Source organism: Chamaea fasciata, unplaced genomic scaffold (genome assembly GCF_029207755.1).
Source record: "Chamaea fasciata isolate MVZ Bird 193981 ecotype frontalis unplaced genomic scaffold, bChaFas1.0.hap1 SCAF_2, whole genome shotgun sequence".
Taxonomy (NCBI): domain Eukaryota; kingdom Metazoa; phylum Chordata; class Aves; order Passeriformes; family Sylviidae; genus Chamaea; species Chamaea fasciata.
Window position 1 is genome coordinate 28,339,196 of NW_027094087.1, and position 12,318 is coordinate 28,351,513.

At 39.1% G+C, this 12,318-nt stretch overlaps 1 protein-coding gene across 1 annotated transcript; it reads right to left on the bottom strand.

The window, feature by feature from the left end:
- Window positions 1-1,317: 1,317 nt before the first annotated feature.
- CD86 (CD86 molecule) lies at window positions 1,318-12,151 on the bottom strand. Its single transcript, XM_066175512.1, has 6 exons — window positions 12,063-12,151; window positions 11,897-11,946; window positions 10,272-10,616; window positions 5,872-6,183; window positions 3,659-3,799; window positions 1,318-2,859 (listed from the first exon to the last, which is right to left on the bottom strand). Exons 2-6 carry the CDS (start codon window positions 11,940-11,942, stop codon window positions 2,840-2,842), a joined length of 864 nt encoding a protein of 287 aa, XP_066031609.1. The 5' UTR covers window positions 11,943-11,946; window positions 12,063-12,151; the 3' UTR covers window positions 1,318-2,839.
- Between the last annotated feature and the right edge of the window lie 167 nt (window positions 12,152-12,318).

The following is a 12,318-nucleotide window of genomic DNA, read 5'->3' on the forward strand; positions in this document are numbered from 1 at the left end:
TCTCTTACCTGGAGCACAGGCTGAGTTCATTGGGGCTGCTCAGCCTGGAGAAGAGAAGCCTCAGGGAGATCTCATGAGTGTGTATAAATGCCTGAAGGGAGTGTGCAAAAGAGACTGAGCCAGACTTTTTTCAGTAACAGGCCCAAAGGCAATAGGCACAAACTAGAACACTGGAGGTTCTCTCCAAACACCAGGAAATCCTTTTTACTGTGAAGGGTGACTGAGCCCTGCACCAGGTTGCCCAGATGTGCTGTGGACTCTCCCTCCTTGGACATATTCACAAACTGTCTGGACATAGACCTGGGCAACTTGTTCCAGGTGACCCTGCTTGAGCAGGAGGGTAGAGCTGGACAATCTCCCTAGATCCATTCCAGTCTCAACTACTTGGTGATTCAGTGCTGGTTAATCAGTGAACCTGAAGCAATCTATCACAACTCTGAGTCTGATAAGAGAATTTTACATTAGGGCATTGGATGTGAGTTTGACACGCCTTTGTTATTTCTTTGTTACTATTTTCTGAAATTCATAATGTTCTGCCTAAAAATAAAGGAATGGTGTTTTTGAGTGAAGCTGTTCCATGCTATGGTACATAGTGGGTGTACACTCTTTCATGTGCTTGCCACATTGATGGAGTCACTAACTGACTGAAAGCTACTAAAGAAAGAAATGAAGTGTGTGAGGCGATAGCCTGGAAATCTGGATGCATTTGTATTGAGGACAAAAATGCCAGCACATCAGCCATGCTTTTCCTGTGCCTTGCTACTGTGCTTATTACACCTGCCAGTGCAGAGGATTAATGTGTTTCAACACACAGGGACAAATTAGGATTTTCCCTGAAGCCCATCTGCTTTTTTTCCCCTTGAATCTTTACCTGCAGGAAGGAATTAGACTTGATTTAAGGGAAAGAATAGAGGAGGCAGAGAAATTGAGCAGTTAATAGAAAGAGGTTGGCAGCCTAAAGTAGAGGGATGGTAAGGGAGAAAACAAACAACTTCACCAATTAAGAACAAATTAAGGTTGGAAGGGAGTTGTCAAAGGATAAACCTAACCCACCATGTTGCCTTTCCCACTAGTTACAGCTGCTGATGTACATATCATATGTACATATCTACAAATGAACACATGAAACCTCCAGTTGTGCCATTCTCAGTACCATTGCAGCAATACCTTTTTTATTCATTTGCTTCCAAGAAGTAATTCTGGAAATGTTTCCTCCCTGAGAATACCAAATGTTGGTATTCCCTAACACGATGCTTTAATGGAAGAAGAATAAAAACAGCAACACAGAAGAAGACATATATTTTAATCCATCATTAAATAAGTTTGCTAGAAAGTACAAACTTTTACAAAAAATTAAAAATTTTACCTTTTAATAACATTTGAATGATATTAATCTGAATGAAAATATTTGGAATGTTAATGTTATAGCTTAATAAACTGACTCCCAAATAGTTTAGCTAACTCAAAAGGACACGCATTTCTCTAACACAATTGAAAATGGAGTAAAAATTGAGGTGGAATCTAGCAACTCACATCATTTAACAGAAAAGAATATTTCTACCGAACAACTGTAGAGAATTTATGTCCCCAGACTGCAACTCTGAGCTGAAATTTGTCTTGAGAATATGATGCTAATGTCCCTGCTCTTTCTGAAAGTGTCAGACCTACAAACACAATCAAGATCTCAGAAGAATTTTGTCTCAGTTATGCTGCATTCTTCGTCCTGAAAGATGTCAGTGCTGTTGGAGAATACAAAGTGCAGAGATCATTCAAGACTGGAGAACTGACACATTTTGAGTGAAACAAAGGATCTTTTTGGAAAGATAAAACTCCTTCCTATGGATAAACATACCACAGTGTATGAATTGCTCAGTCATCAAGGTCTGAAGTAAAATTAAGACAAGCGAGAATACAGTCAACCAAAAAGGAACATGACTTATGTAATATTTTTTCTTTATCTGCTCACTCTAATTTTGTATGGTTAGATATACACACATATGATACTTCATGCTATCATTTTCTATCCCTGCATCTACTTGAACAACTGTTACAGCTCACAGTCAGAATACAGAGGAACAAAGTGTGGAGGTAGTAACTGTCTGTGTATATTAAGCTTGGATGGTATTAAAAAAAGAGAAGTTAATCAAAAATTATGCTTAAAGCAAGTATTTTCTTTAGATTATTTCTAGTTTCAAATGCTTGATAGGAATTCCATGACTTTTCTCAGAAGGTGGAGAAGTGCCCCAAAGTTCCTCTTTCTGATGCGAAGCTTTACAAGAAAGTTACTTGTACAAAGCCTCAGTGGCTCTGCCAAAAGCATTAATGGCTCATGGTTAGGCAGGGTGTTTGAAACTAGATGACCGTCAAGGTCCCTTCCAACCCAAGTCATTCCATGATTCCATGGTTCTATTATTCTATGATTCTATGGGTAATAGCCTACCTCTGATTGTGCTTGCAGTGATGGCTATGATACACAGATGGTGGCTTAACTCCTATTTCTGAGATATTCTGTGGCCCATGCAGCTCTGCTTTCTCCATTGACTCTCAGGATTTTACATTGTCACAGTGCATAATAAAAGATACAACAAAAAGGTAGTCATGCAGACAGGCAGCGCATCATATTTACTACCATTCTGGAGCAAAAAAAAAGCAGAGAACACTGGGGAGTAGGTTTTCAGCCATCACACAAAAATGTTGCATGTTGTTCTGTAGGGCTTCTGGGAAGGATTCTTGTTCTGGCAAAACCTCTAAAAACATGGGACCTCATGCTTTGCTGTGTGTAGACGTGCTTCCCAGTCAGTAGTCTGGCTGATGGCCTCAGTTTCAAGCTGGATAGCTTCTAGACTGCTAGACTGACACCTAGAATAGATCAATATGTGATTTACAGAAATGTGAAAAATAGGAGCTGTAAAAGAGTTGATAGTAAATGTCCAGTTATCTTAGAATTTGAGAAAAGAACAAGGTGGGGCTCAGGATCCTTGACTGTATAGGGGGACAGGACTGACTGAGAAATGCATTTCCCTCTTGCTACAAGGAAAATAGATCCTGATGTCAGCATGATTCAGTGCCGAATAAACCCTGGACTACTGAGAACTAGTCTCAGAACAAAATAGAGAAATGAAATGCCAAGATCAAATTCTGTTCCCAGTACAAGATGATTCTTTCAGCCCAGTGTGTGGGCAGCTTGTGGTTGAGCAATGCCTTGATACTCTGTTCAACCCTGTGATGACAGAGTTCCTTCCATGCACTCCATGTAAGTTCATCTTGTCTCTGCTCCAACTCCACCTCTCTTATAAGTGGTGATAGGCAACAAAGATTTATATAGTTCAATGATTTAAAGAGCCAAATCTACTCCATACCCAGAAAAAAGAAGGATGAAACTACAGGAAAAGGTGGTAAGATGGTACAACGCCTGTCTCACAGATCAGTAAAAAGAGGGAGAAATGGATTCCAGGATGAGACAGGAGAAAGATGCTTTGACTTGCTACAGGATGGACTAAGTTGTTTCAGGAACTAAATTGTCCTAGGAAGTTTAGCTTGAGTCCAACATGAAACCTAACTTTCTGTCAGCAGCTTCAAGGTAGGTAAAGGGATGATTACAAAGGGTAAAGCCTGTGAGTTGAGGGATAGTAGAGCTGAATGACAAGTAGTTACTTACTCTGGTTGGTAGACAAGATATTTCTGTTCTTCTTTAATATCACAAAACCCAGAAGAAGTGCAGAAGTGATCAGTACAACCACAGCTATAAGTGGGCCAAAGAAATTTATCTTTGTTTGCTCCATTTCTTTCTCTTGTATCTCTGAATAAGAAAACAGACAAGATATACACAGCAAAGATTTAATTTGGTGACAATTACTTTAAACGCTCTATCCCAAAGTTACATGAAATAGAAGTTTAGGTGGAGGCCCTTGACATCCTTTTTGCTTTAATAGTGCCAATAAATCACTATCCACATTGGTTTATTTCCCTTTCCAAAAACTAATGAAACTACCTGGTCTCACTGGTCACTTCAACAGCAGTAAAGCAAAGCACTCTTTCAGAGGTTTGGGTAAGGTGTGAAAGATCAGCAACTCAATTTATACAAGAGCCTATGAGGCAGCTACTATGCCAATGCTGCTCTGTGCTACCATGTGAGTTGGAAGAACCTGGAACATGTTACTACTTGGTAACCATAGTACTACATGGTATCTGCTGGAAATGATGGTCAAAGCCTAATGAAATGCTGTAAGGGATGTGAAAGTAGCAGGGAATTCAAAGGACTTTCCCTCTATTTCTGGTTTTATGTTTTTGAGGTTTTGGTTGGCAGGGTTAGCAGCTGATAGAGCTTCAGTTATTGCCAAACAAAACTTATGTTTGTGTGGAGTTCCTGGTTTTTTACCCATCATCACTGCTTGTCAGGCATCTATTTTCATAAAGCCAGAGAAGAGAGAAGAATTGAAGAGTGAAGAGGAAGATTCAGCATTATAGCTAAAATAACCATTTCAAGACTCATGAGCAATGTGCAGAGCTGAACAAACATTATAAGACTTCTGGATTGTATTTTAATAGTATTTAAAAGTCCTAGAATGCAAAGACATCAGAGGCAGTTTGCCGTATCTACTCTTGATAACTTAACCTTTTAGCTAAATTTATATTAAGGAAACTGAACTGTGGAACTTTTTCACAACAAGTAGCAAATTTCTTTTACATCTACAGTAGTGAGGTGCATGTTTATACTACCCTGGTAGGCTTTCCTGCAATGCTACCATTCCCTCTTGGCTCCCTGTTCCTGTTAATTGAAGCACAGCTCTCCATCTTCAGCATTGTCTAAATGAGACATGTGCAAGCCAAATGAACTTATGACCAAAGTGGGAATTGTCTTTATTTTGATGTTCTTGTGCCATAGCTTACAAACAAAAACATGTGAAAAGAAGTTTTCCTGGTCCAGAAGATAAATTAAATACCACTTTAGTTTAAAGAAAGGATCAGCCATGTGGAACCCTGAGATAATCTGGCAGTAATGTCATAATGGAACTCAGGTCCCCCGCTTCTTCTTGCAAGAGGTGTCTGAAAAAAGACACAATCTCAGAGAAGAAAAATCCCCGAATAGTCATTTTGGAATGTGCACTTCATTCTGCCAAATGTTATGAAAACCACCAGGAATGCTTCTAATATTAGTCCAAGTTTCATGGTCTTTACACTTAAACTCAGCACAGCCTATTTGGCAGTTTGTGAGCCAAATAAGGTCCATGGGACTCTTCTGTTTAGCCTTCTGCCTCTTTCTAAGGAATGATTAAGAATAGCAGCTCAAGCACTTTAAACTAGCAAAAGACCCCTTTTTTGCTATCAGGGTAGTCAAACTCTTCCAACAGTTTCTTGAGAGAGGTTGTGGAGTCTTTATTCTGGGGAGTGTTTAAAATTCAACTGGATAAAGCACTGTGCTACTTATTGACCCTACTTTGAGCAGAATGGTTGAACTACATCATCACCAGATGCCTCTTCCAATCTCACCAGATCTCTGATTCTGTGAAGTGACAACCTTTCCCAACAGCTATCACCTCCAGAGACTAGTTGCTGCTTGATCCAGACTTCTGGGTTGCTTTGTTGCTACTGCAGCATCTTCCAGGGAGGGGATCAATACAACTGTGTTCTGGATCATGTAGCAATTCCTTCTCTGTGCCCTCTCCTTGCTGTAATATGATTTCCCATGTGGAAAACAGAGGAAGTTCAGTGGTGAACAGGATGGAGAACGTACAACCCTTTTAAACTAACTTCTACTCCTACTTAGAGTTTATTCCCTGCCTCAACCATGCTGCTGTCTGTGATCAGCTGTGCTGCAGAACTGCCTGCTCCTACCCATGCAGAAATCAGAATGGGCAAATGGAGACTCACCTATCCCCAGTGGAACTGAGACAAGGCTTCCCAGCTGCTCCCTAAGGTGAAGCAAGCAGCTGATATTAGTGTGGCTCTTTGTAGGAACTGGGATATTCAGCTTGCTGGTAACGTTATACAGCTTTGTCACAGCATCCTGTGAGACATCCATGGGAGCCGTACTGCTGTGTGTTATGTTCTCATGTGAAATTAGCCAAGTCATCTCCTTGGGCTCTGGATAACCTCCACTGGAAGAACAGGAAAGATTCAAGTATCCGTTGGGCTTTAGTTCCCCGGAGTGCAGTTCTGCTATCTCAGGTTGACTATAGTTGGCTGAAATAGACCAAAGACAGAGCATCATGAGCCAGCCACACCACATTTGTACCAGTCTCTGCCAGTTATTTAAGATTTTCAGGCAGAAACAAGTCTAAACTGTTTTCTTCAGGAAGACAATGGGCATTCCAAGAAGGGATTTGTGTAGCATTTTTTTTGTGTGTATGTACACCTGCTGCTTCTTGTTCTCAGGGTGTTTCAAGGATGCAAGTCTGATCAGCCAGACAATGGGTCTCTCCCACCCCTTTTAAACACATTAATATCTCAGAATAATGAAACCTGGCCTGTTTACACATAAGGGCTTAGGCAGAAAATGGGGAGGGACCACAATGCTCCCTATCTTTGGCCTCCTGAATGGGTAAGGGGAAACCTACAAACATCTAACTGGGAAATGTAAAGAAAGAAATCATCTGAGAGAATTCAGGTGGGGTAAGTTCAAAGTAGAAATATCCCTGGTGTCTGTCAGTATTGTAAGTAAACATTTTGCAGCATTTAATTCATCATTACTTTGTGGAAGGGTTCCCTTAGTTAGCTTTTCATATGGAAGGGACTATAGCATAAGGGTTTTTTATTTTGAATCATTAAATACTCATCATAATCAATGAAAAACACACCTGTTGCTTTAAAAAGCAAGTTGCCCATGCAAGAAATAGTGAAACTGGATTTGGAAGAACTATTTGAAGATAAAATATGAATGATAAATGGAAGCTTTTAACCAATATTCTCTCTTAATTAATCTAGATATTCTCAACCAGAATTTGTTTGCTTACAGGTTCATAGTAAAAATAGTAGACTATAATGGCAAAGGAGAAGGAGGGAATATTGACATAATACTGAACAAAGGTTGGCATATAGCAAGTTAAAAAAACCCCCAACAATCTCCCCAAAAAATCAGAAACAAATTCTGAGCAATAAACTCAAGATTTCATCGAAAATTCTTCATTATTTTAAGGCCAACAGGACTAGAGACAATATGGAGAAATACTGAAGAAGGGAAAAACGGTTCTTAGAAAAATGTGAGTCTGAAGAGGGTCTCACTCTTCAGCACACACACTCCATGTGTTGGAACAAGGATCTAATCCTTGCTCTAGAGAATTCTTAATATGGATGAATGAAGAAACATGGTGTTGCTTTTATTTTCTCTATCCTTGTACACAATGCATGGGATTTAGCTTAGTCACTTAAATCCTCCCAAGGGAGTTGATGGATATGAATTAAAAATGGAAACCCGCCCCCTCCCCCCCTCCCCCCCGCCTTTTTTATACCCCAAAATTTAGTTAAGTTGTCCCTCAGGAAAGCTCAAGGTCTGACTTGCTTAGCTGACTGCTGTCAGACTTCTGGTCTGGAGTATTTATTCTCTCCTTGGTATTTTACAGGGATGGCAGGAACGTAATCCATGGCTATGAAACTTGTCACAACATCCAAGTGATTTAAGGGCTTCAATCTTATTGACAGTAAGCAAGTGGAAATAGTGGAACATACCCTGCACTTCTCTTTTACAGCTTCTTGAACCTCGATTTACTGAAAAGTGATGCTGGCTGCATGCAGGGTATGGGCTATGTATATGGGTTTTGTGTTTGTTAACAGAAAAGCACATTTCAGGAAGTCTTTTGCATTTAAAGATAGTGTCTCCCAAGAAACTTTGGGATTAGATTAAATACCTCAAGAAATAGCAGTCCACCAAGCCCTTAATATTTTTCTCAATGGCTTGATCACTTTGCTTTTGTTCTGTTTTTCTAAGTCACCGTCTGCCTTACTTCCTTCCAGACACTGACTGTCACTGAATTAATTGATTAGCCTTTAACTTTTTTTTTTTTTTTTTTTTTTTTTTTTTTTTTTTTTTTTTTTAATCCAGTATTTTACATGTGTTTCAGGTTCCCACATTCTGGAAACAAAACTCTTCTCATTATTCTGTGTTATAAGGTAATCAGATTGCTGCTTTAATGTTTCTAGTTGGACTGAAGTTTTTCCAGCATTCAGATAACACTACTAGAGCTTTTTCTATGCTTTTCAGTTTTTCAATGTCCCCTTTAAAATGAGCAACTGTAAGTCTCTCTTGTGACATCATTTCAGTCTCAACATTTTGACTAGTGCATATTTTGAAACAGCTTCCCTAGTCTCACCTACTTCCCTTATTGATCTTTCCAGAGGAAGCACTGCAGACATGCCACAACAGCAGATTTTCCAGTTAAGCTGCTTGTCACCATGGTCCCTACCTTTCATTTTTAAGAGCCAAAGTTTTCCACTGTGAAGCCTTCCTTTTTTTTTTTTTTTTTTTTTTTTGTCTGTAGAAGGATCTGAGTCCGTTGTTATATAAGTCATTGTGGCTGTATGAAATACATCTAACATACATATAGAATCCTAGAATCTCTTGAGTTGGAAGGGACCCACAAAGATCATCAAGTCCAACCCCTGACCCCACACAGGACACCCAAGAGTCACAACCATGTGGCCGAGAGTGTTGTCCAAACCGTTCTTGAACTTTGTCAGGCTTTGTGTTGTGACCACTTCCCTGGGGAACCTGTCAGTGCCTGACCTCCCGGCCCCTGCATTTCTGCATCCAGGTAACTGCTCTGATATTCTGATAACTGTTTCCTGATATCCAACCTGAATCTTCCCGGACACAGTTTCATGCTATCTATTGTACTAATGTAATACATAAAAATAACATGTTTAAATTGTATTCAAAGACACTGCAATATTTCTGAATGCTATGTCACGAAATGATTTAGATAGCTTTGTGTGACTGCCCTGTTGTTCTTGTACAGCCCTCAGTTTTTCTTAGGCCCATTTAAAGTGTGACTTGCTAAACTACAAAAATATCTCCATGTATGATATGAGATTCTAATTAAAAAGCAGCATGTAAGCACAAGTACATTTCAATATTTGTATTTTTCATCTAATTGTTTTGAAGGGCTTGAGTTTTTTAAAGTATGGTTTTATACTGCTCCTTCCTTTGGAAGTTTATTGAACAGAGAGTAACCTGGAAGGAAGACAAGAGCACATTGTTAAAATTGTCTTCCTAAGCTAAACCTTAAAAGGTGTAAGAGACTTCTAGTCCTAAGTGTGAGACATCTGTAACATGTTGTTCAGATGTTGGCTAAGCTGGTAATTGATTCAAATGTTTGAATTGACTGAGCTGTTGATGCTATACATCTTCTTAAATTGGGGGCCTTGATACTGAGTTCACATTGTGAGCTTCTGAATTCCAAAACTTCACTGAAAATGCTTCTCCAGTAGATCCTGGGAGAAGGAAAATTAACAATCTACATTTTCTGTCTGTGGACCAAGGGAACACTTGATAGTAGCACAAAGTTAAATAGGGCCAATTGTCCTGGTACTCTGTTTTTGGCTGCTGTTATACTTGGCCTGTTTTCTTTTAAAGCAGTATGCTGAAGCCTGAAAACACCAGTGCAAGTTAGAAGCTGTTTTATTAATGGCTAGCACTATCACAGTGGAAGACAGAACACAGGCATATGGAAAAAGATTACTAACAAAATAGTTTAAAATAGAGAAACATTAGGATTATATATTAGGAATTTTAAAAAATATTAGAAAATGTGAAGAAAACATTGCTGCCTCACTTCCATTTCCCTGTTAAAAGGTTTACTGCCTTTCCCTCTGATTACAAAAAATTCTCTGATGCAAAAAATCAGGTTGAATCTCATAAATGTATGTACACATTTTTTCTTCAGAGGTATTTTCCACCTTCCTTTAACTGAATATATGAATTTCTACTCCTCCATGTGAGCTGTTATTTTCTTTATTTTCCCTGTGATTTATATGATCATAAAATAGCTGCGTGTTTGCAGAGATCTTGCTATGTTTCAATTCTAATTTGCCACCAATGTTGATAACTACTGCTACTTTTAATAGAAGGTAGTTTGTCAGATGCAAATAAACAAGTTTATTTTCCAGAGTCCTAAAAGCCATAAAACTTGCAGGAAGCAAGTCTCTTATCCATCTTAGAAATTCTGCTCCAGAGCAGGCATGATTTCAGGGGCTTGGAGACAGGACCCATGTTTCTGGACTGAACAAAATCACAGAGAATCCCACAGACCAGATGGCAATCGGAAGGAATTACTTACCAATGATGTGCAGTGAGCACTCAGATTTGTGTATGACCTCTGTTGATCGTTCACTTAATTTTTGCATGATAATACACTGATAGAGTCCCTCGTCCTCAACTCCTGTGTTTTGCAACTGCAAGGTCCATTTGCCCATGTCCATCTTGGTGCGATTTCTATATTCAGGACTAAGGTTCTCATGTTTTTCTTGGCCATAATATACTTCATGCACCACTTTATTAGTGTCTTTTTGCCAAAAAATTATTAAATTCTTTATGTCAATTTTCTGAGAGTTTGGAAAATAACAGGATAGGTGTACAGGGTGATGGAGAAATGCTTTCACCGGATGCACACTGGCAGCAATACCTTAGACAAAAAGAGAGAAAATTTGAGATTTCCACCAGTTACAAACGAATACCAAGCTGCATTCCGAGACCCAACACTTAATAACAATGGAAATAAAAATGCCAGCATTTAGACACAAATTCTTCCACTAGGTATGACAGGACACGAAGTTGTTCAAACTGACTCATTTAGTGTTGTGGAGTTCAGGTAATAAAACTGTTTCTTATTTTTCTTCCTATATTTTACTTTCCAAAGAAGGCCTACCACACAGAGATCATGAGCATCTATATTTTAGAAGACTTATCTGCAGGCCAAAGATCCAAACAATTCTTGCTTGCAGCATCCAGATTGTAATGAAATTCTGCCACAAAGAAGATAGTTGCACAATTTCTGTTTAAAGAGTTAATTCTCCTAAGAAAATAACACAGCATTAAATCTTTGAAGAAACTGTGAAGTACACACTGCATGGTAAATGTGTCTAGGGATTGCATGACCAGAAGGTCAGAAGCAGGTGAACACTTTCAGTCTCAATGAAGAATTAATCTAAAGTTTAATGACAAATTAAATGTCAGATTTAACTGTTCTGTAATTAATTTGGAATTCAATGACAGAGTAAATGTCAGATTTAACTGTTCTGTTGCTGATCTTGTTAACAGAAATGGTCAATAAACAAAATTATGCCTTCATGCAAAGAAAGGATGAACTGCACTGCACAAGGGATGATTTTTCTCCTGCTTTCCCCTGTGCATGTGTCCACTATTATGAGTGGTGGTGGTCTGGGAGGACTGTGTTTTCTTGGAATAAGAAATGCAGCTCTCTGTCCCAGAAGATACAAACATCTCTGCTCTGTTCAAAAGGAGGAGAAGATTTACAGTCTCTCTCCTGGTACAGTTTTGACTGTTCTTCTAGAGCACCAGACTGCAAAATGATCTCTGTGGCTGCCTCCAACTCCAGTTGTCCCATATCAAACTGCCAGTTTTCTGTTTAGTACTGCTCTTCTCTATAATGCACACAGGTGATACACACACATTTTAAAGACAGATTTAAATCGAGAATTTAAGAGCAACATAAAATAAGTGTAATGTAAAGATATAAAGTTGAAGAGAGAAAGCACTTACTATATATACTTTATAGAGTCCCTCCACACAATTTAAATACATGTCACATAGGCTATATGACCTTGATTGAGAAATGGAAGTAATTAATACTACTAAGGAATGAGCTTCTCAGTGGATAAGAAGTATCACATAGCAGGATACAAACAACCAAAAGAGTTTTAACAATTAAAAATGTGCCTTTACCTGGGAGAAGTATCATAGCACACAGGAAGAATACACAGACCTCCATGGCACTGTAAGAAGAAGGAAAGAAAGAAATATATTAGAGGTTGAAAACACTCCAGTACTCCCAAAGAAGAGGGAAAACAAGTTTTAGCAAGAGAGAGAGTATTGAGAAAGTTAGTCTCACCTTTTTCCATAGACTGGTGCAAGGACTTCTACGTGTTTCCCAGCCTTTAGCAACCACAACTAGCACGCCATGGCAGGTCTCTGGTTTACAGAGAGAGTGATGTGGTGCTAGATTACTGAAGACTGTGTATGCCATGGGAGAAACACAGAGTCCCTGAGGTCCAAAGGGCAGGACAAATACCCAAAACGCCTGGAGCAGAGGAAAGAGGAATGGGGAGCATGCTTGGCCTGGCAGTGTGGGGAAGAAGATGGGGAAT